Source organism: Dermochelys coriacea, chromosome 2 (genome assembly GCF_009764565.3).
Source record: "Dermochelys coriacea isolate rDerCor1 chromosome 2, rDerCor1.pri.v4, whole genome shotgun sequence".
In the NCBI taxonomy this organism is placed as follows: domain Eukaryota; kingdom Metazoa; phylum Chordata; order Testudines; family Dermochelyidae; genus Dermochelys; species Dermochelys coriacea.
The window spans coordinates 178,921,440-178,948,149 of NC_050069.1; the positions used below are offsets into that span (position 1 = coordinate 178,921,440).

Consider the following 26,710-nt stretch of genomic DNA (forward strand, 5'->3'; position numbering starts at 1 on the left):
ATATTTATAAATAAATCACTTTTAAAAGACAGAAAGGAAGAAAATGGGCCCGATTCTGATCTCACTAACACTAGGGTAAATCAGAAATGACTACTAAAGTTAAGGAAGTGAGCCAAGCTTAGGGGATGGGTGCAGCATAACAACACAAGTGAATAGAAAATAGCATGAGATCAGAACAAGGCTTCTGTTTTCTTTTACATGAGTTCTCAGGTTTATGGTAGCGATACAAAGAAATAATAGAGTAATGCATATCAGAGAAAAAGGGAATGCACACATTGAAAAGCTGGGGGATTTAACTTTGATAGCAGGTTATCCAAATGAGAGAGCGAACTACAAGTTTTACAAGTTCAATTGAATTATGTTTCTCAACAGTGTCAAAGTTGTTCAAGTTTTTCTTAACAAGATAGATGACAAACATACAAAAGGGAGTGATCATGATTTGCCATTTATTAAAACGTCTTGCCTTTGGCTTGGTAATCAAGTACAAAAGATAGTAAAAGATATTTTGTAGTATGTTTTTTCAGCAGCATCAGCGATTTCAAACACAGTGTTCATCATTCTGTATTGGCCAGAGCACAAGAAATACTAAAACATCAAAGGCTCAGTTTTGATATACAGTTTCCAGTTGATTAAAGGATATACATTCAGGACTGGATGACCATTATGGGAGATGGAGGAGGGCTATTCCAAAAGAGACATTGTCGGGCCAAGTCCTATAGTTCTTTAGCCGACAAAGCTTCTATTCAAGTCAGTAGGATTTTGTTCCATTAAGAATTTCCTCTTAGTGTGCTCCAAAAGTACAGCTTGCAAGGGATGAAGGATGGGTTTGAAAGAGTCACTAGGATAGGTAATACTAATACGGAAATAATTATTTAGAATTTCTGCAGATCTACTGTGCTAAAAGAAGGAGAAAGGTGAAAAATATGAGCAGCCAATTTATTTTCTATAACCAGAAAAATTTCATATAAAAATATTTACTGGTTACATAGGCCATTCATTTGAGGATCTCAAAGTACTTTAGAAAGATAGTTAAGTAGCATTATGTTATTAGCCCCTTTTCACAGATGAGGGAGCTGAGGCACAAGGAGATTAAGTGACTTGCACAAGATCATAGAGGAAATCTGTGGCACAGGCAGGAGGACCAGAATGCAAATTTTCTGGCTCCTATTCTTTTGCTTTAACCATTAGTCCATAGTGCATGTGATTCTATTTTGCCAATGGCTTATTCCCTCCTCTCCCAATTATATTTAAACACACATTTCAAGTGCTTGATGCCTAACTGCAATGTGTGCTGAAGACAAACATTGCCCAACCACAGTAAATAACGTGAAAAATTTAATGTAAACATTAGTGTACGTCTGTTCTGCAGATTTCTCATAAACTACATAGACCAATTTAGGGAATAAAATAAAATAAAAAGCGCCTTCGAGGAAGTAATAACCCAGAGGTTAAAAAAATATTGATTAGAAAAAAATATTATCTTAATAAAAAAATGTCTTTTAGCAAAAAGAGGCTGTATAATCTCAAGCAAAAGAAAATGAAGTGTGCTCTGAAAATACACCTTTCATTTGTTGTGATGTTTGTTGAATAATGTACAGAACTGTCATTTGTTTTACAACCCTCTCTCACCTTATATTTCACAATGAAAGGTTTTAGAATTCCACAGAAAAGTCAAATAACTTCATTTATTAGCCTGAACAAAAATTAAACACTTTTTAAAAATTTTGGAAAAACAGTGTAACTAACTACCCTTGGTGCCTAATATTTTCTTAGAAGATACAACCTCAAATTTAGTATGGATTGCCACAGACTATATTTACTGCTAATGAGACATAGTTACTCCTGATCTTTTTCATCTATCTTCAGAGAAGTAAGATTTTTTTTAAAAACCTTGTTTCTGTCTGAGTTCGTTCTTTGGTGTTAAGGAAACATGCTGGGTTTTTTCTTCTCTATCATCTAAATTTTCACCTTGATCTTATAAAACATTACAAATAATCAGACAAAACAGATATGTATATATTGTATTGCTATTTTGTAAATTCAAACTGAATTTGCAATCTTATCAACAGTCTGAGATAATGGCAATGATAATAATAATTTAGAAATAGATTCTGTTCCATTAGCCTATGTCAAGTACTTTGTTCTCCTTCTGTAATCCTGTTGAGATCAATGGGGTAACTTGAAAAGTAAGTCAGCAGGTAAAGAAAGCAGAATCAGGGGCCTTCCACTGATTTCAGAAGGCTCTGGATCAGTGTTCTTAACACTTTTCCTCTGTAGATATCAAAATGCTTCACACAAAGGAGAGTATGTATTAATACTCCCACTATACAGATGTGGAAACTGAGGGAGAGTGGTTAAGTGACTTCTTCCACATCACGTAGTAAGTCAAGAGAAGAGACTCCAGCTCTCTTGACTTCCATTACGTATCTACTTGAACATGTGGTCTCACAAAGATCACTTTAGATTATAACATTTGAGTCTGTTACTGGATACACTCATAAAAAGAAAAGGAGTACTTGTGGCACCTTAGAGACTAACAAATTTATTAGAGCATAAGCTTTTATTAGCTTTTATTATTTTATTTTATTATTTATTATTTTTTATTAGAGCATAAGTGAGCTGTAGTCCACGAAAGCTTATGCTCTAATAAATTTGTTAGTCTCTAAGGTGCCACAAGTACTCCTTTTCTTTTTGCGAATACAGACTAACACGGCTGCTACTCTGAAACCTGGATACACTCATGTAATTTTGTCCCAATCTTCAAAATTAGCAGAATATATTGAGGAATGTCCCATATCCCTTGACTATACATATTCTATAAGTAGAATGCTGATTTTTCAGGGCTAATACTAGGTATATTAGTAATTCTCCAGTATGCTCTGTGCCCACTCCAGCTCTCATTACGGAAACTCCCTTATATTTTTCCTATCTCCCCCTGGATACTCCCCATTCCTTACTTCAAGGCATTATGATGACTTCAAATTCGATAACACGTTGATTTTGAAAGTGGTTTTTTTTTTTTTCAGACAGGAACTGTCTGTCCTCTCATATGTATTTGGAAAGCACTAACACACTGTGGTGACTATCACAAACTAAAGAGATAATTATAATAAGGAGAAGGATACTCAAGAAAACAAGAAATAAAATCTCTGAGAGTACCAGTCCTTTTCCTTCTGAAGTGTAGTGTCTTTTTCAAATGTTGGAGGCTAGAAAATCTGTTTGAGGTTACATATTTAAAGAAAAAAGCTGTCACTTTGTCACAGAGAAACATTTTTAATAGCCACTCTTTAACACATAGCAAAAATAAACAAATAAAAATGTTCTCAGTGACCCTACTGGATAAGCAAAGGCAAGTAACTAATAAATACTGTTCCCACGGGGTCCACAAATAATGAAGTAACCAAAAAAGAGCCATGTTAATTTCTATTCCATTTTCAAGCACGGGAGGGAAATCAATATTTTCTTAATGGAAAAAGACAATGCTGGAGGAAGGAAGGTATTGTGCCTGAAGTATATGGTTGGGAGTCAGAAGACCTGGGTTTTGCCCTTGCTTCACTGTAGATTTCTGGTGTGAATTTGTGCTAGTCCCACAATGGTGCTGTTCCTCAGTTTCCTCATATGTAAAACGAAGATTGTGATACCTACTTCACAGGGGCATTGTGAGGCTAAAATACATTCATGTTTGTTGACTGCCTCTCTGAATGGTAGCATCTGGGAGAGGAGAGTTTCTGGTAGCCCTGTCACCTCCCACAGGCAGCACTGATACCCTTGCAGCCACATGTAAAATTGAGACTGCTCCTCAGCATTGTATTAAAATCTATTTAGTGATGCACAGATTGCCTGTCTTAGTAAAGTAAATGCAAGGTTTCATTTTGTTGTGGGGTGAATAATGGCAGCTTGCCACTGCTTTGAACACTTGGCATGCAATGGTTACACAGTCCCTCAGTATCTGACCCACAGGAAAGCCTGATCATCTGCAAAAATACCTGCTTTTAGTCTAAAGAATGAGAAGAATGGAAACAGTGTATTGCAAATTCAAAAATTGCTTTTTGGGGCATATTGCCCTATTATTGCCTTGTGGCAGCTGTATTTATCCACATATATTGTAGATAGCAATCATTTCATTAACATTTTTATACTCTAATCATATGCTGCAGGAATGATGTGTATTCATGTAAAAGCTGTATTGTCTTCTGTCTCCAAAATACTCATATCTTTTGAAGTCTTTTAAGATGAATCACTTCCTTAATAGGGACCATGACTGTTTACCTTTCATTAGTTGTACTTCTGAGGTGGGGGTATGGTATTTTTTAAGTAAGGAGTATTTGCATATCATAACATGGATAGCCTTATATTTTAATTTGCTTAAATCTACAAATATATTACCTGCATTTGATAAATCTCCCAGATCAAAATGGAATTCCTTGAAAATGTATTTCACTGAAAAGGTATTTCACTCCGAGAGTGAACGGAGGCAAGAGGAAGTACTTAAATAGTCTGCATATTTCCTCAGGCACAACTTAAAGGCACTACCCTGCACACCAGGGACCTGGATTTTGACTCTGACATTGCTTTATAATCAAGGATTGTCCTGGGGTGAACTGTCAGACTTCAGTTATGTGGTCTAGGGTTAAATCCTGAGGGGATGTAAGAGGAGGGGGAAAGATAGGAAGGAAAATCTATTTGTATGAGGCACAGGAAAGAATTGATACAAGCGGGTAACGATGTAATGAAGGAAGCAATCGTTTTTATGAGAATTTTTTTAAAAACAAGGCTATGATTAGAGCCTCAGAAAATACAAAGCTCAGCAAGGATTGTACTTTCAGTAAATGGAAAATATGTCTCATAGGTATGGGAATGTATGACTAAGGGAGAAAAATTAGAAACTCAGGGCCTAACTCTCATTTACACTAAGGGCCTGTTTCTGATACTCTGGCAACATAAATAGGGCATAAAATAATTTTTTCCCACATGAAGTCCCCTTTTCCCTGCCAGAGCAGGGTAAAGGAACATTATTGTAAATAAAAATTAAGGTCTCAGTGCTGACAGGTAGCAATTACAAATATTGTACACTTTCTAGAAAAGTAAATAATTTTGTACAAGTCTGTCACACTCAGATAATGGTCCCAAAAGAGATGGTGTCTGATGTAACTCTGCGGTACCATAACTGGAGAGCAGAAAGAAAAAGTGAATTCACTGAGGCAGTCTAGGACTGCTACTAATGGCCAGGCTAGATCCTGCCACCCTTTTTCATGTTGAGTAGCATCTTACTCCATGAGTAATCCCAGTCAGTTCAATCGAGTTAGGACCTCAGTCCTAATCCAAGTTAGTGGAACTACTCATGGAATAAAGTGCAAGTCAACAGGAGTAAAGGTATCAGAATCTGACCCTAAGCATTAGCACTAGAATTAGTGAACAATTGTGTGAATTTTGTTATATAGGTTTCCTTCCTTTTAATAATAAAGGACGAGATTCTCTCACTCAAGCTTATTACTATGCAAGTAGTGCCACTAAAACTAATGGGACGTTGCAAATTGATGGTATCCTGTCAAGTATTCATACCAGTGCCAGGATGCCACAGCTTACACCACTTTAATTCAATTTAACCCACAACATGATATTAATTAGACTACTTAGAGCTTGTCAACACTGCAAGATAGTACATCACAAACCAGGATCTGCATCAAGAGCACACATTAGCGTCCGGTATAGACATTGCTACCGTTCAGTAATAGTCCTGGAGTGCAGCTTAGCATAGTGGCTCAGAATGAATGTGGTGCTTGTGAAGGCAGTTATATTGCCATCTCTGAGAATGAAGTCACCTTTATATCCACAGAACAGATATGGAACAGACTTCTCCACACTAGCCAGCCATGTGCCTCAACTTTGACTTGGAGGAACATCTTCTACAGTCAAGGGGTAGTGTCATTTCCTTTCCCATTCAATGTTGTTAATGCTCAAATAAACAGGAAATGCGGCATCCTGGATTCCCCAGGTGAAACTTTAGTCCCATTGAAGTCCATGCCAACACTCCCATTAGCTAAAATGAAGGCAGGATTTCACCCTGAATCATAATGTGTGTAATAATACCAACCTACTCAAGAGGAGGTATTGCTGGGCCTTAAATAATCAATATATCCTGCTTCTTCTCCCATCCTTTTCATTTTTGTTTCTTAGTCTTTTGTTTTCTTTCACTCTATGAATCTCAGTTAAGCAGGACTACACAAAAGTTAGCGGTTAAGTGGTATAAAAATATGGTAAAGTTGAAAATTTACTGTATCTTAAAATACTAGGATAATATGGCCAAACCTATAACCATAATATTGTGAGCTGAAAAAGTGCAATACTTCTCAAGGTAGGGACTTTGATAACGTCATCAATCATTTTCTGTGTGGAAAAATAAGAACCCGTACATACAATATTTAGGTAAGTGGAAAGCTAAGTACTTTTCCTTGACGTTAAGCGTTTGTCAAAAGAAGAAATCAGAGGTTTCTCATTGCAAATTACAGCTATTTTGTTTTCCTATGATCTATTTAACATTAACATTAATATCATTAAAAATCTGCAATAGCAGAATAAGCCATGAAAGACCAGAGAAAAAAAATTAGAAATAATACTTATGAAGGAAAAAGAACAGAAAAAATTCCACCAATGACTGATCTGACCCCTGAGGTCAAAGACAAGAGATAAAAACAACCAGAAGCAAAATGATTTTTTATTTTTAGGCAAACATTTTAATACTGGTATCTCTTATGCTAACTGAAGAACAATGGATGGAATTTTCAAAATTGCTCAGCATTGAACTAACTCTGCTCCTGTTGAAGACAATTATAAAATACCTATGGACTTCAGTGGGAGCAGAGTTAGATAAATGGTTAGTTCATCTAGAAATCCCACTTTATAGCTTTTTTGGGTTTACTTCTTCAATATGTATGTGCAATCTGTAGGTTCTCTCTGTAATCAAAGCAAGTGAAAGAGATACAAATAGATACTGCCCATGCCTCAGTCAGAAAGGACTTCCAATGAAGTGAATAGACTTACACCAGAGTAAATTCAGTGCAAGGGAAATGAGAATGAGGCCCAGAATGTGCTTTTCCTATCTGGAGAACTGTCAACACTTTCCTTTGTTACAGCTGTAGCCACTAAAAAGTTAAAATTTACCATCAATTACTACACAGTAATATCTGAAATGTTGCAGTTATTCTAGTTCTAACTTATTCTAGAGACAAACTATGGTGCCTCATGTACGACTATATGGTTACTGTGTACAAGTGGCAGATGCTGCAGCTGTAAAAGACTTCATTTGGTCAAAATTTCCATTGAGGCTCAGTACATCTAATCATTGTCATATTGATTCATATACTGTATGCACATTACTTATAAGCAGTTCAGATGTAAGCACTGCCCATTTACAAATTAGATTTCTTTTTATATATATGCATATATGCAGGTTCACTTGCTGCTATTTACATGTATTGTTTAACACAGCTGGGACAGAATTGGAAACGCTTATCTGAATCCCTTTCATAAATGAGGAATTTTGGAATTCAGAGAAAATTGGACTCTGTTGGACCTACCCAATAAAACAAAAGACAAGGGTTTGCAAAACCAGAAACATCTCTGGTTTTAGAGTAGCAGCCGTGTTAGTCTGTATTCGCAAAAAGAAAAGGAGTACTTGTGGCACCTTAGAGACTAACAAATTTATTTGAGCATAATTTGTTAGTCTCTAAGGTGCCACAAGTACTCCTTTTCTTTTTATCTCTGGTTTTGTTCATCAATAATTTCTATTTGAAATAGATACCAATGCAACTTGAAACCATTTATTCCCCCACTCAATCTTTGGGTTTCAGATAAAGTGAGTCCCAGAACTGAACCATCCTGGGTTTTATAAAACCAAAATATGGGTAATAAAAATTAAGTAAATCCAGAAGGAAGGTAATTCCCAATTTTGCTTGTTACTTCCCATCGCTCTCTTAGAATTAAATTTTCATCCCCTACACAAAGCATTAGTGAACAGGTTTTGAACAGAAACCCAATCCACCAACCCAGAGACAGGGAGTGGGGCATCTTCTGAAATTTAGTAATTACTATATTCCATGGGTTGCTAGTTACAGCTATGGGCCGCTGTTACCCCCTGTCTACAATGGGCTTGTGGCTACTGGATCTTGGATCCACTAGCTATATCCTCTGTCACTCCATAGGTTTGTCCACAAATTCCTGCTCTGTGGTCCCTCTAAGAAGGCCACCAGGGTGTTCAGATCCATGAACCCGAGGGATTTCAGAGTTTCCCTGTGAGGCTTCTCCACTTCCATTACATAATACAACTATTGTGGTTCTGCTGGTTTTTGAACCTGTCACAGTTCAGCTGTATGTCACATATTTCAGTGTCAAACAACTAACAGCAGCAATTCCTTATCTTGTGATACAATCATCTCTCCATCTCAGACTCACATCCTGTTTCCCTGCTCCTTCATGTTTTTGAACAGTTAGGCTTTTAAGAGATCTCAGAGTACCCCTTTCAACTTAGCCCTTGTTTGTCTTTAATAAATACATAATTGTACAGGCTTTAAGTTGTTTACAATTCACACCTTTTCATCTTCTTTGTACGCTTTACCTAGCAGGAGAGGGTACCATGCAATAAAGTTAGTCTAAGAAATAAAATTAAAAAAAAAAAACCCAGAGAGAGGGATGAAAAATGTTATTTCTTGAGTATTTGAAGACATTTCAGAATACTTTGAGGAAACTCTTAACTACAGAGAATATAAATCAACTGGTTTTAAGTATAAGTAGTAAAAGTCATGCTGTAATCCGTGCTCTTCACTTTTGTAATAAGTGTTGATAATTTAGTGTAATTTTTAAGTACCATGTAATGACTGGATATGTATGTAATAAATGTCTCCATTTTTACCTTGTTTTTTTAATGGTATGGTTACTTTTAAATCTGTTTAAGGAACACAAATAATATAACATTCACACACAGTATTTTATATAATTTAACGTACATACATACACACCTGTGATACCAATAGTACTAAAGTGAAAGTCAATGGGACCTTGGTCTACTACGTCACTTAGGCACTTTTGAAAATTTTACCCTAGAACATTAACTCTGATTGACATTGTTAAGTTCTTCAGTATGAAAGTCAGGGATCATATGACACTATGTGATTATGAAGTAATAGCTATGTATAACATTAGAGAGTGATCCTGTAAAGACGTACAGATGGACTTAGTTTTATACATATGAGTAGTCACATTGAATTAAACTTAACTGCTCAATGTACACAAAGTTAAGGATCTGCATAAATCTTTACAGGATCAGGAATTTCACTAGGACCAGACTGCAATAGCTTTACCCCCACTACATAGAATATTACCCTATAAATACTCCCATTACAGTCAATGGGAGCAATTGTGAGTGAAGGTGCTATTAAACCACAATAAGTGTATCGCAATCTAGCCCCTAATCATAAAAAAAAATGTGCATGATATTTCTCACTTGTAAATGAAAAGGTTATTGAATTCTTTTTTCAAATAATAATTTAAAGAAAAATCTGATAAAACATATTTTTAAAAGTGAACTAAAAAGTATTAAGAGACTAAGATGGGTGAAAAGAAAAGGAGAACTTGTGGCACCTTAGAGATTAACAAATTTATTAGAGCATAAGCTTTCGTGAGCTACAGCTCACTTCATCGGATGCATTTGGTGGAAAAAACAGAGGAGAGATTTATATACACACACAGAGAACATGAAACAATGGGTTTATCATACACACTGTAAGGAGAGTGATCACTTAAGATAAGCCATCACCAGCAGCAGGGGAGGGAAGGAGGAAAACTTTTCATGGTGACAAGCAAGGTAGGCTAATTCCAGCAGTTAACAAAAATATCAGAAAGAAAAGGAGTACTTGTGGCACCTTAGAGACTAACAAATTTATTAGAGCATAAGCTTTCGTGAGCTACAGCTCACTTCATCGGATGCATCGGATGAAGTGAGCTGTAGCTCACGAAAGCTTATGCTCTAATAAATTTGTTAGTCTCTAAGGTGCCACAAGTACTCCTTTTCTTTTTGAGAATACAGACTAACACGGCTGCTACTCTGAAAAATATCAGAGACACAGTGGGGAGTGGGGTGGGGGGGGGAGAAATACCATGGGGAAATAGTTTTACTTTGTGTAATGACTCATCCATTCCCAGTCTCTATTCAAGCCTAAGTTAATTGTATCCAGTTTGCAAATTAATTCCAATTCAGCAGTCTCTCATTGGAGTCTGTTTTTGAAGCTTTTTTGTTGAAGGATAGCCACTCTTAGGTCTGTAATCGAGTGACCAGAGAGATTGAAGTGTTCTCCAACTGGTTTTTGAATGTTATAATTCTTGACGTCTGATTTGTGTCCATTCATTCTTTTACGTAGAGACTGTCCAGTTTGGCCAATGTACATGGCAGAGGGGCATTGCTGGCACATGATGGCATATATCATTGAATTGGAATTAATTTGCAAACTGGATACAATTAACTTAGGCTTGAATAGAGACTGGGAATGGATGAGTCATTACACAAAGTAAAACTATTTCCCCATGGTATTTCTCCCCCCCACCCCACCCCTCACTGTTCCTCTGATATTCTTGTTAACTGCTGGAATTAGCCTACCTTGCTTGTCACCATGAAAGGTTTTCCTCCTTTCCCCCCCTGCTGCTGGTGATGGCTTATCTTAAGTGATTACTCTCCTTACAGTGTGTATGATAAACCCATTGTTTCATGTTCTCTGTGTGTGTATATAAATCTCTCCTCTGTTTTTTCCACCAAATGCATCCGATGAAGTGAGCTGTAGCTCACGAAAGCTTATGCTCTAATAAATTTGTTAGTCTCTAAGGTGCCACAAGTACTCCTTTTCTTTTTGCGAATACAGACTAACACGGCTGCTACTCTGTAAGGTGGGTGAGTGGTGTTTCAAAACAAGATAATGCTACCTTGTGAAATACAAATATTTTATGAAGCAGGCATTTTATAAGAAGCTCAAGGTTAAATTCATAGAAGCTACGGCTCAATTTGAGAATAGACTCACAAAAATAATTCTTTGATGGTATGTGATAAAGAAAAAGACTTTCCAAGTTTCTTTGTAAAATCCAAACACAAACAAAACAAGAAAAGCCTTTGAACTTCTATTCTTTTGATGACAGTATTAGCTACATTTTATCAGGCTTAGTGTTTTTAAATGCTATTAACTCATAGACTAAGCCATACGTTCTTAACAATGTAAGTGGTGGTGGGGGTCGAGGGAGATAACTCAGCTGGTTTTCTTTATTTGAATCAGTCCTACTTGAAAGACACTCTTAGCGCCTGAGACACATCAATATCTAGGAAGTGGTATGGATACTTGCTACTGTCATGTTTCAAGGCAGAGATAAGGAAAGCAAAAACCCATTCTGTTGGTGCATGGAATTTGAACATGGATCCAGACCTCTATTCCAATGACAATTCCTATCTATATAAAAGAGGATAAATCAAAAATCCAGATCAAAATTCTTCAAAACTTTGGAGCATTTGAAATCCAGATTTGTAACTGAATACCTGATAGACCGCACATCAGGGGCTCAGCATCCTTTTAGGTGACTACTTCCATATAGCTGGAAGTTCTGTATTACAGGAGGTAGTCAAAACTTTAAAAAAATCCAATTGTGATGGTGTGAAAACCCTTATTTGAGTATCTTATGAAAAATGTTTTCTCTTTTCTGTTAGGAGTACTGCCAGAGTATCACTCTGATTCTAAAGATGTGCCTAAACCAAAACTTTGATGTGCTCAGAATATTAACCTCGATTCCAAATGTCCCATACTTGTCTAACTGGCTGCCCCAAACCTTTTACACCCTCACTTTGGCAGGCAGTGTCTCCAGCAGCACAGAGGAAATGTATGCAGCAGTAGTTTCTGCTGAGCGTTTTAGCACAGTACAACATTCCTCCTATACAGTACTGCATTTTCATCTATACTAAAGTGTAGGTAAGTATTTTGTTTCCAAATGTTGATTGAAAATGAAAGATGCTCTATAAAGGCCTGACTCTGCAGGATGCTGAATGCCTTAGGTGCTGAAGGCTTTTAAATCCCACAGATGAGATTAGGAGCTGACAGTTATCAGCACCTCCCAAGAGGCAGGTGCTAAAATATTAAATTTTCCTGACACAATAAACACTTGTAATCATGGCAGATTGAATTCATACTTTAAGTCTGAACAAACAAAAATTAGTTTTGTGCTTTTCTGCCAGAAATAAGAAAGAAGCAGATTATAAGTAAATTGCATTGTTTATACCACTTATTCTACCTGTGGTCAAAACAAGAACAGCTGTTCTTTAACTGCTTTCTTTGTGACAAATATATTCTTTCATGTACTAGAGTACCAAAATTTGCCATTTCATTGCAGACTTTTACTTTTAGGTATTTATAAGTCAGTTATTAATATTCATTCTACTTTCAAACTTGCCATAAATGTCTCAGTCCAGAAGCAACTTTCTCTTTTCTAAAACTGGAAAAATATATTGGAGGCTGTTTCTTTTCTCTGTAAACATATTTTTAAACAGTAAATAAGATAGCTTGACCATTAGCTATTAGGGTGAACTCCTGGCCCCAATGAAGACAATAGGAGCTTTGCCACTGATTTTAATAGGGCAAGGATTTCACTCTGTATTCCTAGGTTTAGTAGATGCAATTGATCAGTTTAAAATCCACATAAGAGAAAGACCCTCTTGATGTTAGGACAAGAAAAAAAAAGATTGCATTTACTAAAATATTGATATATGTTAGGAAGAATGTTTTCTGATACTTTAGGGCCTGAGTATACAACCATTATGTGGACATACATACCTTGGAAGCAAATGAACATTTTTATGTATATGCAGACTCCAGCTCTTACTCTTGAATTGGTTTTACTTCAGTTAAATATATGCCAGAATGGAGATAAGGTAAATGGCCTGAATTATGCCATGGAACCTCATGAAGGGGAAAACAATATATGTATCACACCAATGCCCCCCCACACACAAAAAAAGAGAGTACTTGTGGCACCTTAGAGACTAACAAATGTATTAGACATAAGCTTTTGTGAGCTACAGCTCACTTCATCAGCACAGCACATGGAATTAAAGAGAGTTAAAAATATAAAGCTACTTGTGAAAAAACATTAGAAAGTTGCAGACTTGTTCCTAAATCAGTTGTTGAAAGCTGATAGGGGCAGGGTCTCATCTTTCTTGTTGTCCCAGATCTTAGATATTTTAAAATGGTTTTTATACTGTAGTCAACTTGCTAACCTTTTTTCACTACCATCCGCTACTGTACATTAACAGAATTGTAAAACTATGAATCATATATTTACACTGCTAATAGAGACTCTCCTTTAACAAGGAGGTATCGGCCTGTGTTTTTTGAGCAGCAGCATTAGAGTCTGTGACTGCAATTGCTGGGAAGTTCCAAGTAACCATAGCATGCAGCATAGCTGCAACCACACAGTGCTAGAAGGCTACAGAATTGTTACAATATACAGTATGCTGCAGTTATTAATAGTGTCATTGATGATGCTTCACTCTTATTAACCTATGTTATCAAAGAATCATAGAACTAGAAGGGACCTCGAGAGGTCATCTAGTCCAGTCCCCTGCACTCAAGGCAGGACTAAACATTATCTATACCATCCCTGACAGGTCTTTGTCCAACCTGCTCTTAAAAATCCCCAATGATGGAGATTCCACAACCTCCCTAGACAATTTATTTCAGTGCTTAACCACCCTGACAGTTAGGAAGTTTTTCCTAATGTACAACCTAAACCGCCCTTGCTGCAATTTAAGCCCATTGCTTCTTGTCCTCTCCTCAGAGGTTAAGAAGAACAATTTTTCTCCCTCCTCCTTGTAACAACCTTTTATGTACTTGAAAACTGGTATCATGTCCCCCATCAGTCTTCTCATCTCAAGACTAAACAAACCCAATTTTTTCAATCTTCCCTCATAGGTCATGTTTTCTAGACCTTTCATCATTTTTGCTGCTCTTCTCTGGACTTTCTCCAATTTGTCCACACCTTTCCTGAAATGTGGCGCCCAGAACTGGACACAATACTCCAGTTCAGGCCTAATCAGCACAGAGTAGAGTGGAAGAATTACTTCTCGTGTCTTGCTTACAATACTCCTACTAATACAGCCCAGAATTATGTCTACTTTTTTTGCAACAGTGTTACACTGTTGACTCATAGTTAGTTTATAATCCACTATGGCCCCCAGATCCCTTTCAGCAGTACTCCTTCCTAGGCAGTCATTTCCCATTTTGTATGTGTGCAACTGATTGCTCTTTCCTTAGTGGAGTACTTTGCATTTGTCTTTATTGAATTTCATCCTATTTACTTCAGACCATTTCTCCAGTTTGTCCATATCATTCTATCCTCCAAAGCACTTGCAACCCCTCCCAGCCTGGTTTTGTCCACAAACTTTATAAGTGTTCTCTCAATGCCATTATCTAAATCAGAGGTTCTCAAACTGTGGTCTGGTCCGCGAGCTGCATTCAGGTGGTCCATGGATAGTTCCCTCTAAGGTGCACACCTGGGTGGCCCGCACATAAGAGCATAAAAAGCCACCCACCTAATTAATGGAGCCACGCAGGCAGGGCTCCACTAATTAGGTGCCTGGACCCTGGGGAAGATGCACATGTAAGGTGAGGTGGTAGCCTTGGGGGAAATAGGGGGTAGGTGGGAGGGGGCAGTGGGGTGAGAAGAGGGGGTGGGGGAATTTAGGACGTGCAGGGTTGCGGTGGCCTCAGAAAGAGGTGACTTTCCCCTGCTCCAAGGCTGCAGCTGAAGGGGAGAGGTAGCCCTCCTTCCCAGCCTCAGCTCTGTGGCTGCTTTGGCAGGGGAGAAACTCCCCCTCTTTCCTAGCCCCAGCTCAGGGGCTGCCATGGGGGGGGAGGGAGAAAAGGATAGACCCCCCCTCCTTCCCAGCCCCAGCTTGGGGGCTGCCGTGGCCTGGGAGAGAAGGCACATCCATCACATGAGAAAGGTAAAACTACTGATATTAAAATATGAGTTTTGTGCTTTTATCTGTAGAACAAAAAAATGTTTATTATTAAGGGTTTTTTTTAATATAGCACTTTTATCCAAAGCGCTTTACAATAGTTAGCTAACAGTACAAACAATATTTGGAAAGATCATTAAGTGGTCCACCAAGATCCTGAGCAATTTTCAAGTGGTCCGCAAAAAAAAAAGTTTGAGAACCACTGATCTAAATCATTGATGAAGATATTGAACAGAACTGGACCCAGAACCAATCCCTGCGGGACCTCACTCATTATGCCCTTCCAGCATGACTGTGAACCACTGATAACTACTCTCTGGGAACGATTTTACAACCAGTTATGCACCCACCTTATAGTAGCTCCATCTAGGTTGTATTTCCCTAGTTTGTTATGAGAAGATCGTGCAAGACAATATCAAAAGCCTTACTTAAGTCAAGATATATCACATCTGCTGCTTTCCCCCCCCCCCCCATCCACAAGGCTTGTTACCTGTCAAAGAAAGCTATCAGGTTGGTTTGGCACAATTTGTTCTTGACAAATCAATGCTGTTATTTATCACCTTATTATCTTCTAAGTGTTTGCAAATTGATTGCTTAATTATCTTTCCGGGTATAGAAGTTAAGCTGACTGGTCTGTAATTCCCTAGGTTGTCCTTATTTCCCTTTTTATAGATGGGCAATATATTTGCCCTTTTCCCGTCTTCTGGAATGTCTCCCGTCATCCAGGGCTTTTCAAAGATAATTGCGAATAGCTCAGATATCTCTTCTGTCAGCTCCTTCAGTATTCTAGGATGCATTTAGCCTAAAGGTTGCAAAGAGGCAACTTTTTTAAATATAAAATACACTAGACATTTAATTTTTAGAGCTAGAGAAGAAAATTATTTAAATACTTGCAGGTACAGAAGAGACATCTTGACTCCTGCATTGCAAACTGAAGGTATAAAGTTCTATACAAAAAAAGAAAAGGAGTACTTGTGGCACCTTAGCGACTAACAAATTTATTTGAGCATAAGCTTTCGTGAGCTACAGCTCACTTCATCGGATGCCTGACTTCTGCTGCGGGTACTCTCACTCCGACATCTACCTGTTCCCTGCCCAGAAATTTATTCTGTCCCCTATCAGTGCAGTTCATCTCCCCTTGCACTCATTCAACTTAGCCCCTGCACCATTAGTTCAACCTCCCCTACATCAGTTCTGTCCCACCCAGGCCCCAGCACCATCAGTTCACCCCCTCAGCCTCACCTTTGCTCTTCCTGGAGCACTTCCCTTTCCTCTCTCAGGACTGAAGGGGGCTGCAGCAGGCTACCTTGAGTCCTTCCTGGCTGGGGGGAGGGTGGCAACTCCAGGGTCTCTTTACCCCCCTCCACTGTGCCTTCCAAGGCCAGGTATTGCAGACAGGAAGTGGGGAGATCAGAGGGACTGTCCCCATTGTTCACAAGTGGGGAGAGGAAAGAGAGAGCAGCAAAACTACACTGAGCTGTTGGACTTTTTGCTCTCCCTTCCCCTCTTGTGAGAATGGTGTTAGCCGGTTGCTGAGAAAGGGAGTGCTCTTCCTACAGCAGCGCTGACTGATTGCTCTGCCCCAAGCAGTGGGCAAATGGAGTAGATGGCTTCTCAGAGGAGGCTTTCCCACTGGCAGGGCTCAAATTTGATAGAGAGTGAGAGCTTCACTTCCCTCCCTACTGGCCTCTAGCACAGCCAAAATCATATCACTAGCCCAAAAAAAAAAAAAAAAAAAAGGGAGGGGGAGTTGACAATACTGGAGGAAAGCAATTTTGGTCCGTGCTTCAGGAGCTCTCATGAGAGAAACCAGCTAAGAGCTGGGCTCCAGTGTGCTTGACACTGTTCAAACACATAGTAAAAATTGGCCCCTGACCTGAAGAACTTGCAATCCAATGCAAAACATGGGAGCTGTAACTTGTCAAACTCATCTCAAATAGGGGCTACTAAACTTGTTAGATAACAATAACTTTTAATCCCTGCTGAACTGGGCAGGATTCCAGCTCTTCACTATATTTTAAGTCTCCTAAGTGGTTGTTTTCTTAAACCCCCACCTTCTGAAACCATGTCAATACATCAGAATCTCAAGCTTTCCTTTTAAAATAGGACGTTTCTAGCCCTCATGGTTGAGGAGAAAAACATGAAAATGCCAAGCTCCCCCTAAAGGCTTAAAAACCACAACAAAATAACAGGTTTATTATTGTTCTAATTGCCCGTAACGTTTAAGGCAATCTCCTAATTTCTTGGGGCCTAGCTCCTGATTTTTTTTCCAGTGGTTGCGGCTGGCAGCGCTCCGTCGCTTACGATTATTGTCTGATAGTGCAGACATTTGCACTAAGGGCTGGTGTTGCCTGTGCACCAGTGAGACAGGCACATACGTTAAACTCGCTCATGAGCTTGTAAATCTGTTTAATCCCCTCCCCCCCCCGCAAGGGCAACGCAGGTACAGAGGCCTCCTTCCCTGCCAGCCCTAACCCCAGCAGCAGGAAGAGGAAGTAGAAAAACTACATTACCCGAACTGCCTCCGCCGCCCTCTGACTTCCCGCGGCCTCTCACGTGGCGGCCGGGCGGCTGCACCATGGCGGAAGCAGAGGAGAAGGTAAAGGCTGGGCCAGCGCAGCGCGCCCTGACAGCTGCCCCGTGGGAGCCCCGGTGTTTGCTCCACGCGGAGGAGTTAAACTAGGGGAGCGGAGAAATCACTGTGTTTTCTAGCCGATGAAGGGGAAGAGAGAGGCTTCGGGAGGGGGTTGGGATTGGGATTGGGATTGGGATTGGGGGAGGATTGTAGGGGCAGAGGCGGCATGGGGGAGGGCTGTGGGGAGCAGAGGCAGTGGGGGGGTGGGGATTGGGGGGCAGAGGCAGCAGGAGGGGTGGAGTTTGGGGGAAGGTTGTGGGGGGGGGGCCGAGGCGGCATGAGATTGGGGAGGGTTGTGGGGGGCAGAGGTAGCAGCAGGGGGTGGGGATTGGGGGAGGAGTATGAGCAGCAGGAGTAGAATTGGGAGTGGATGTTTGTGGAAAGCAGAACTGGAGGGCTTTGTGGGCAGAAGGGTGATGTAGAGGGTTAGTGCACAATTTTGCTGCCTATTCTGTGTCCGCTCTTTTTGAAGATGCCAGCACAATGTGATCCTGAAGGCATTTAAAGCTGAGGCTGAAACCCTGTTAATCTCTGTCAGAATCAATATTGTAGTCTCATTCATTTTCACATATGCATAAAAATAGCTTAAAGTCCTGAAGTAATGAGCATGAAATCACCAGCCCCACTAGTTTGACTTCTATAAAGCTATTGGATATTAAATATCACTCATTTATTAGTTATATCAAATTCTTATTGAGTTTGGTGGCTATGATTTTGTCAAAGTTAAGTTCTTAGTAATATTTTCTGAGGAGAGAATATTACCGTTTCTTAAATTATTTTAAAGAGATTATTACTGGTGAATTCTGGGTTGGACCTATTCTTAAATATTATATACTAACAATTTGTTTTAAATTACTTTTATAATTGGTCATATTACCCTATATGAGAAAATCCTCTTCTTGGGAATTGTATTGTACAGGGAAACCTGTCTTTAGAGTTTGTCCAAAATTTAATCTCTTTCATGGTCATTCCATGAAGACCAGAGCTGTGCTTCCTTTAAATGTTTTGTTTGTTTGTTTTTTAAAGCAACTTTTATATTCTGAGGGCAAAGAAGGAGGTGTGTTAAATCTTTGAATGACAAAACAAATTTTTGATAGTCATTAAGGTCTTGATCTGGTGTAGTGTACTGTATTGGCAGATCCAAGAATTTAGGAAGATCCAATAAAGGATTGGACATTTATATGTATAACAGGAATATCCAGAGTTATCTTAATAATTTTTTTTGGGGGGGGGGAGGGAGGGAAAGGAAAGAGATACTAAACTTCATGCCTTAGAATTTAAGGCAGTCTCTAACTATTGGATATCCGAGTGAAACCTAATGGGGCGGGGAGGGGTGGCTGCAGATTATCTCATGCCTGCCTGTTGCAGGGTTCTTGTACTTCAGAATTATCTGGTAGTGGCAGACCAGGATTCTGGACTAGATGGATTTCAGGTCTCATCCATAATGGCAATTCAAATGTTTTGATCCCTCTACATGCCTGGAGTCCCTTTGAAGTGAGTCCAGGGGTCAGCATGTGCTGAGCTCCTGGCAAGATTGAGGCTGAAGAACCTCATTCTGCAGTTCTGCATGTGAAGCCGTTTTAGAATTTAGTCTGTGACTCAAGGAAAAGTGGTAATCATTACAGTATTAGCCTTTCAAATAGTGTAATAGGCAGTATTCTATGTGTAGGGTCCAGTCCTGTCACCATTTAAGTGTATAGTTGGTGGGATTACTCCTGTGTAAAGTTATACATTTAAATGTGGGCAGGAGTGGGGCCTAGTTTTAATGTAATATTTTACAATAAACACTGGCAGGTAGGCTTTAAGGCGGGATCTCTGGAATCTGGGAGCAGATGTAATAAAGTCAGGGTAACGTGTGAACGCACAGCTGATTGTTGCATGCAGACTGCTTCACTTCAGAGGAAGATCAAGAATGCAGAGATGGAAGAAAGAAATAAGTCCATCTGAATTGGTTGGGAGAGAGATTCTCTTCTGGAAGCTGGAGAACAAGTATGGGGGAGTGTGGGATATTCTCTGGAAGGCAGCTGAAATTATGGTTGTTCTAGACCCACCTTTTAATATACTTGTTACACATAGTACTTTTCGGCTCAGAAGGACTCTGTCTATGGAACATTTTTTGGGGTTGGTTCCTGTATGTGAGACAAGAATAAAATAGATTTAAGAAAAAGTTTCCCAGCCCAAGTATAGCAGTTTCATATGCTATAAATATAATTTATTTAAAGCCTTTAGAAATTTGGCGTTTCCATATCTTCTCCACTGCCACACACACTCTTTCTATCAGTATGTTGGGCATAATAAAGCTTAGGAGAACTATTTTTCCCAGGATTTACTTCCTAACTATGGAGAAATTTAAATTCTCTGAAGGAGGCAGGTCCTAATGTTGGTATTTATCAGATATGCACCTCTTCTACAATGTTGTGGATTTTGTTGGTCGAGGCAGTTTCTTTTGTATTCTTTCCATTGTCTTTGTCACTAAAATCTATAATTAGTGCACCTCATGAAGGCACAGTCAAATATAAAAGTATCATATTAAAAATCCTTACTTTTTAAATTAATGAACACCTTTTGATTATTAAAACACTCTGATTTAATTGTTTGCATTTCTCTCCTTTTGGACTATCATATGAGAGTGGTCTTTTCATTTTTGCTTATGGTCAATTTTGCATGTAGAAGATGCTGTGACTTATGTTTGGGTTTCCCTACGCTGGAGAGGATCTATAAACGGTGTGTGTATGCAGGTGAACTTCCATTGGAATTTAGGTTTTGTGATTTTTCTTCTGTACCTATCTAAGTTACAGGCCTAAAGTCAGTTGATGACATCTGTTTTTAGTGTAAAGGGAAAACCCTCCCACAACATGTGGATGGAAGACTGCATTTGGTGAGATGCATTGTCAAGCCTGCCAAATCAGAGATTAACTATGCAGGTTAGGAAGACTTTTAAATTTCCCCAGTTTTCTCATCTGTGTATCATTTCTCCATTCTTAGGCTTCTTGAAAACCAGCATCTGCCAATTGGCTGAAATATACAACACCACTGCTGATTTCCCCACTCCCCCATCTCCCTCCCACCCCAGAGTGTGACAGGCCTGCTATTGATAGTTATTAGTTCACTGTTTAGTATTCTGGTCACCTACTAGTCACTCATCAGGGATTTTCTGTTCACAGTTAGGAGACTATTTTAAAAATAAAAAATAGAATTCAGGATAATCCTCTTGGTTCATACATTTAAAAAAAACCCATCCCAACAAAACCCCATTGTGTACGACTGTGGTTACTATTCCAATTTTACCTGTGGGAATGGGAGAAGTCAGGCAGAAAGCTTTTCAGAGTAGCTCCCTTGCATAGTGAGTTAGCAGGGTACCTGTCAAGTCTAAACACCCAAAAACACTGCCAACGTCCTATCAGGTGATGCAGAGTCTCTTCATTAGCTTCCCAAATCAAGATTTCCTTTTTAATTTTTGCTCAGCATTTCTTTTAATAAACTGTCAGAGCTGTAGATTTTAGAAATAATATTGCATCCCTGGATGTAGAATATATGCTTGTGACTTTTCCCCCCTTGTGTATGTACTTTGTGTTTAGGTTGTTAATGGCATCCATCACAATGGTATCTGAGTGCCTGTCTAAGTAAAATCACTTTTATGGCATTTACATAGATAAGTGATTTTGAGTCAACTTCTGAAGTCCTTTGTGATATAGCACAGTATGTCCTGATATTTTTTTTGTCCAGATCCTGGGAGCTATGCTGTGCAGGTAGATTTCTGGGCTTTTGTGGAGCCTTATTGACTGAAATGAGGCCACAGGGATCTGCCCACGTGGAACTGCTTATGTGACTGGGGCCCTAGTTACACTCATTCATAGAGTCACAATCGTTCATTGTCGTTGTACTATATACCTTCCTCTGTTTATAAGTTCCGTTCTTGGAAGAGGGAAACCTTATGAGAATATCAGAACTGTGAATCTCATATAGTTTCTCTTATTAATTACTGATGTGCTTAGTGCTGTGCATGAGACGAAGGCAGTCCCTCCATTTCTAAATCTAATAACACTGGAAGTTCAGTATAAATTCTACGTTGCACCTTGTGCTGTGCAATGGTTCAGCTCGTGTCACTTGTTTAGTGCTCTGCATGTCACCATAATTTGTTCTATATTTTTAGGACTTATAAGAAATTCCATTCAACAAAATATTTAATTTCTTTTAAGATACTAACTGTAACTTTCAAAATGCTTTCACTAAACATTTTGATTGGAATTTGTGCTCCTTGGATTGAGCTTTCAAGTACTGCTTCCAGGAGAAGTGAGACCATGGATGTAAAATATTTCAAACCTCCACTTGAAGGAATGTCAGGATTTTCCTCCTTCCTTTTCACCTCTGCCTTCATTTTTTAGTACATTGTTTCTGCCCTTCCCCATGCCATGACTTGAACAGAGAATAAACAGTTGCATCCTGTTTAAGGACAATATTTTAGAGATGGGCCTGTCTGTAGTGAATAAAGCTTGGAAGGGCAGATGACGGTAAGCATGGTAATGCCTTGTTTGGAGTTACTAACAGTAAATGGAAATGGACTTTTTTTCCCCCCTCTCTTTACGGTTTCGCTTGGTTACTAAAAGTGATCTTCAATCATGCAGAGAAGGCATTTGCTATGTGCTTAGAGGTTACAATAAGCCCATTTTTATAGCACAAAAATAAATAAATGTGACCAATAAACTAAAGATGAAACACTGGTAGTCATCAGTATTAGATTTTCTTTCCCCTTCATCTCTCTTCTTGTTGTCTGTAACTTTGTCTCTCGTGAATGTTGTACCTAAATATCTTATTGTCAAAATATTACTTCATAAGATTTGAAATACTTCTTCTCTTTTGTTCGTTCTTTGTTTATATCATGGGCTGTTAAAATGCTTACATTCACTGTCAGCATATTAGTTGTAACCTTTTATTGCTATTGATAACTATAAATACGTTAAGTAAATCTTCATTTTGCTGACCTTTTTGAGGAGGCATGGCATCAGCAGATTTCACTGGTGGACAGGTGAGAGATTAGCAAGAGTAGGCTCTTTTTTTTTTTTTTTTTTTTTTTTTTTTTTTGGTAGGATGGTAAGATTCATTACCTTGAAAGGCAGATGTTTTAAAGGCACAGTTTCTTTGAAGGTTTGAGCAAGCACTCTGTCTGAATTGTGCATAAGTGGAAGAATTATTATTTAATATGCATCATCATTAGAATTCTCTAAGAAACTGTTTTAAAGAGTTAACCAGTTCAAAATAAGCCAATGAATTAATGGCCGAATAGTGGCTAAATACAGAAGTTGGCCTGTGGATCACTTGAGCATGCAGTTCTGTCCTGTGGGCCGAGATGCTGGAGATTGCTTTGCAAGATTGATTGCCCATTGCTGGTGAGGGAAAACCTTTCAGAGGTACCTGACTATTGCTTAGAGTCTTAGATGATGCACGTCTCTGGAATGATGTGGTATTAGTTACTGTCTGCTTTAGGGTAGCCAGCAGTAGCATCACAGCCAACCAGTGCCACTGACTGTCAGTGTGGTACCAGATTACAAGTCCTAAACACAGAATGGGTATGGATAAACAAGAAAATCAGAAAAGATGATCATTTATCTGTAACACATTCAGAATCACCTGAAACTCTATTGACCTTTTGCCTCTAATAAAAAGACCTGTAGAATTAAAGTAAAGATAATTATCATTTGCTCTGCACATACATTAAATTTTTTTTCTTCATGCTTTTTTTTATCACTTTCAGGAAATCAGATCTAACGAAGAATCTACTGATGATTCTGAGGTAAGGCTGTGTACAGGGGCCTCATGGTTCTAGTGTTTAAACTGCATTATCATCAATATTCAGGGTTTTTTGGGGTCTTGTTTTTTTTGTTCATTTGTTTCTATTTTGGCAGCCGCTTATTTACAAGAGAAGCTGTGCTTGTGTTCCAACAGGTAGTTTGAGCTGTGGGCAAATTAATAGCGAAAGTGCATCCTTTTAAAAAAAAAAAAAAAAAAAAAAAAAAAGCAACTTGATATTAAAGCCTGGGATCACAAGATTTTAATAGTGAATCATGTTAGAAGGTAAAACTTAAATTCATGCATTTCTGCTTTGAACAAACGAAAATGTGATTGTCAGTGTCATTTCTATATATTACATTAAAGAAATGCAACTGATCTTTAATGATTTCACCGCTTGAATTTAGTCTTAGTTTATTCAGCACGTGTTTGCGAGATCGTATTTTGAAACAAGATTGGCCTATTGACTTGAAATGTTTACACCCTCAAAAAAATTTAAGTGTTCAGGTGGTGTTATTGGGTGAGCAGAAGAAAGGGAGCTGAAATGAATCTAAGTCTTCCCTCCTTACGCCAGTGCAGTACATCCAAACTTAGTTCTTGGATGTGACTGTGGAAGTCCAATATATAGTACTTCAATTTTTGCATTGTATGTAAACACAAGGTCAAACTGGGGGCAGGGGAGGGGAGTGGAATAGGTGGCAGTGCTCTCCCAGTAGGGTGGTGGACAGATGCTATCATGTTGGGCATTGCCTCAGCATGTAGACTAGAACAAGGGTGACCGTCACCCATTATCAATTAGATAGCTTAAAGTGACTCCCAATGCTCAAAACTAGAATGAAATGGTAGTGATAGAAACATTGCTCTTCACCTAGGGGCGTTAACTGCACTGGAGATTGGTATCTAGGGTCCAGGCATTGGCTGTGATTAGGCTGTCTAATCCCCTAGTGGATTTTGCTGGTGGTCCTGACTCCCCAGTTGGGTGAGTTTGTAGTCGGGGGTGGGGGAGGGGGCCTTGAGTCCCCTGTGCTGGGTTGAACTCTCCTTCCCTTGGTGATTGTGGTGGCTGTATTTATCCTGGGCTGGATTTTCTCCTTCCTTCCTGGCTGCAGGGGTTGCTGTGATATTTTCACTCCTTGGCCTCGGCAACCTCCTATCTCCTCCTGCTGTCCCTCCCCCTCTGCTTACAGTTTCAGCTGCTGCAACCCCAGTTTGCAGTTACTGTTGAAGCAGCTACCTGAGCCAGGGCTTTCATGATTTAGTCTTGGGCAGCAACACTCTGGAATCTTGTCACCCCGGGTCTGATTGGCCTGTGATAGTGATGGGGATAGGCAGTGATGAGCTGCCAAAATCTTAACAACCGGTTCTCTCCTCACCCCACGAGGGGGTCGTGGTCCCCTTGCCCCTGCTCCGGGGACTCCTGCCCCATCCAACTCCCCGTGTTCCTTGACCCCACCCCCGACCCCTGCCCCATCTACCCCCCTCCCCGTCCCCTGACTGCCCCCAAAACTGGGCAGGAGGGTCTCGTGGGCCACCGTAGTGGGTGCCCATCCCACCCCTAAGAGCCAGAGGGACCTACCAGGGGGCAAGGTAGGGAGTCCCGGTGGTGCTTACTTGGGGCAGCTCCGAGGAAGCATCTGGCAGGTCCCTCTGGCACTTAGGGGCGGAGGAACGTAGCTGGGGGGGAGCAGGGAGAGCGGCCGCTCCCCCCCACTGATTACATCAAAAATAATCAGCCCTGGAGCACCATGGGGGAAATTTGGTGGGTGCAGAGCACCCACCAGCAGCTCCCTGCCCTGCACCCAGCTCACCTCACCTCCGCTCCGCCACCTCCCCTGAGCGTGCCACCTCGCTCTGCTTCTCCACACCCCTGCCCCTGGCTTCCCCCGAATCAGCTGTTTGTTCGGAAAGCCTGAGAGGGCTGAGATGTAGGCGGTGGCTTCAGGCTCAGGCCCAGGGAGGTGAAATTCAGTGTTGATAAATGCAAAATAGTGCTCATTGGACAACATCATCCCAACGATACGAATAAAATGATAGGATCCAAATTAGCTGTTACACTCAAGAAAGAGGTACTGGAGTAATTGTGGATAGTTCTCGGAAAACATCCACTCAATGTGCAGTGGCAGCTTTTTTTTTTTTTTAACTAACGGAATGTTGGGAATCTTTAAGAAAGGAGCAGATAGTAAGATAGAGGCAATATGATCTTTTCTATATAAATCGATGGTACGCCCACATCTAGAATACTGCATACAGAATTGGTCGCCCCATCTCAAAAAGAGATATTGTAATTGGAAAAGGGCAACAATTTTTTTTTAAAACTTCTGTCATTTTTTAAAATGCCACATGTGATGTACATCATTTTTCCCAACCATAAAACAATCAAGTGTGCTACATTTTAGATCGAACATGTTTATTTCACAGAAAAGTTCTAGATGTGATGCTACTTCATTGGTGTATTTAACATTATTTTACAGCACCTGGAGTTGCATATTGGGGCTGTCACATTTGATGAGGCCTAAAAAAAGGAAAAAAGAGTATACTGACTTTTTGATTGTTCATAAACCGTGGAGAAGAAAGTCTGAATAAATTATGTACAGCATGAAGCGAAATTTCTCCGTTTTAATATTAGTATTCCTTCCTGCAGTGTACCTATTATAAGTGGTTACTTTTACAACTGAGCTTGCTTTTCCCAACCAAATCTTGATTAGATTTTGGTATCTAATTGGCAAAAATCTTCTCACGTGTTAGCTTTATATCAATCCTTCTTAACAGATCTGTGGTACAAAGTTGAGAGGTAAATGTACATTTCCCATGACTTTTTGAGTTGAGTATAATAAATACTCAGCTAGGATGTGCCTTGGCTTTGCAATTTAGTTCTCTATTAGCAAATCCTGTTGCACTGAATGATGTAATGTACCATTTGGGGTTTGCTTTTTTTAAAAAAAGAGACGGTGATACTGCACTAGTTCCCCCTGGTAGCTTGTATTGCAGAACCCACACATGGATCTCTTTTGGATCTTCTCTTCTAAGTAGAGAGTCTTTTTACACTTGCTTTTGAAACTTCCAAAAGCTGCTTTTGTTCAATGTGCCTTCTTGAACTTCGTTTATATTCAGTTCCCTGATGTTTATCACTCTGGACCTCAATGCTGTTTTGCATTGTATCACTATAGCCAACCAGTAACAAGGCTTGATAGCTGAACTACCTCATAGTATCTGCATAATGTGACATAGTCATGGCATTGTTGTGAAAT

The 26,710-nt window shown here is 39.5% G+C and overlaps 1 protein-coding gene across 5 annotated transcripts in view; it reads left to right on the forward strand.

The window, feature by feature from the left end:
- The first annotated feature begins 17,418 nt into the window (after positions 1-17,418).
- The window catches only part of VPS41 (VPS41 subunit of HOPS complex), a 167,854-nt gene continuing 158,562 nt past the window's right edge, over positions 17,419-26,710 (forward strand). For 2 of the 5 annotated variants that reach the window (XM_043508710.1, XM_043508713.1), the window contains exons 1-4: positions 20,393-20,413; positions 20,506-20,599; positions 22,667-22,701; positions 23,428-23,466. In XM_043508710.1, coding sequence (XP_043364645.1) covers positions 20,408-20,413; positions 20,506-20,599; positions 22,667-22,701; positions 23,428-23,466 — 174 coding nt within the window. In that variant the 5' untranslated portion in view covers positions 20,393-20,407. Of the gene's footprint in view, positions 17,640-19,043; positions 20,600-22,666; positions 22,702-23,427; positions 23,467-26,710 lie in introns of those variants that run through there. The other 3 variants (XM_043508712.1, XM_038388387.2, XM_038388388.2) reach the window with 3 other exon arrangements.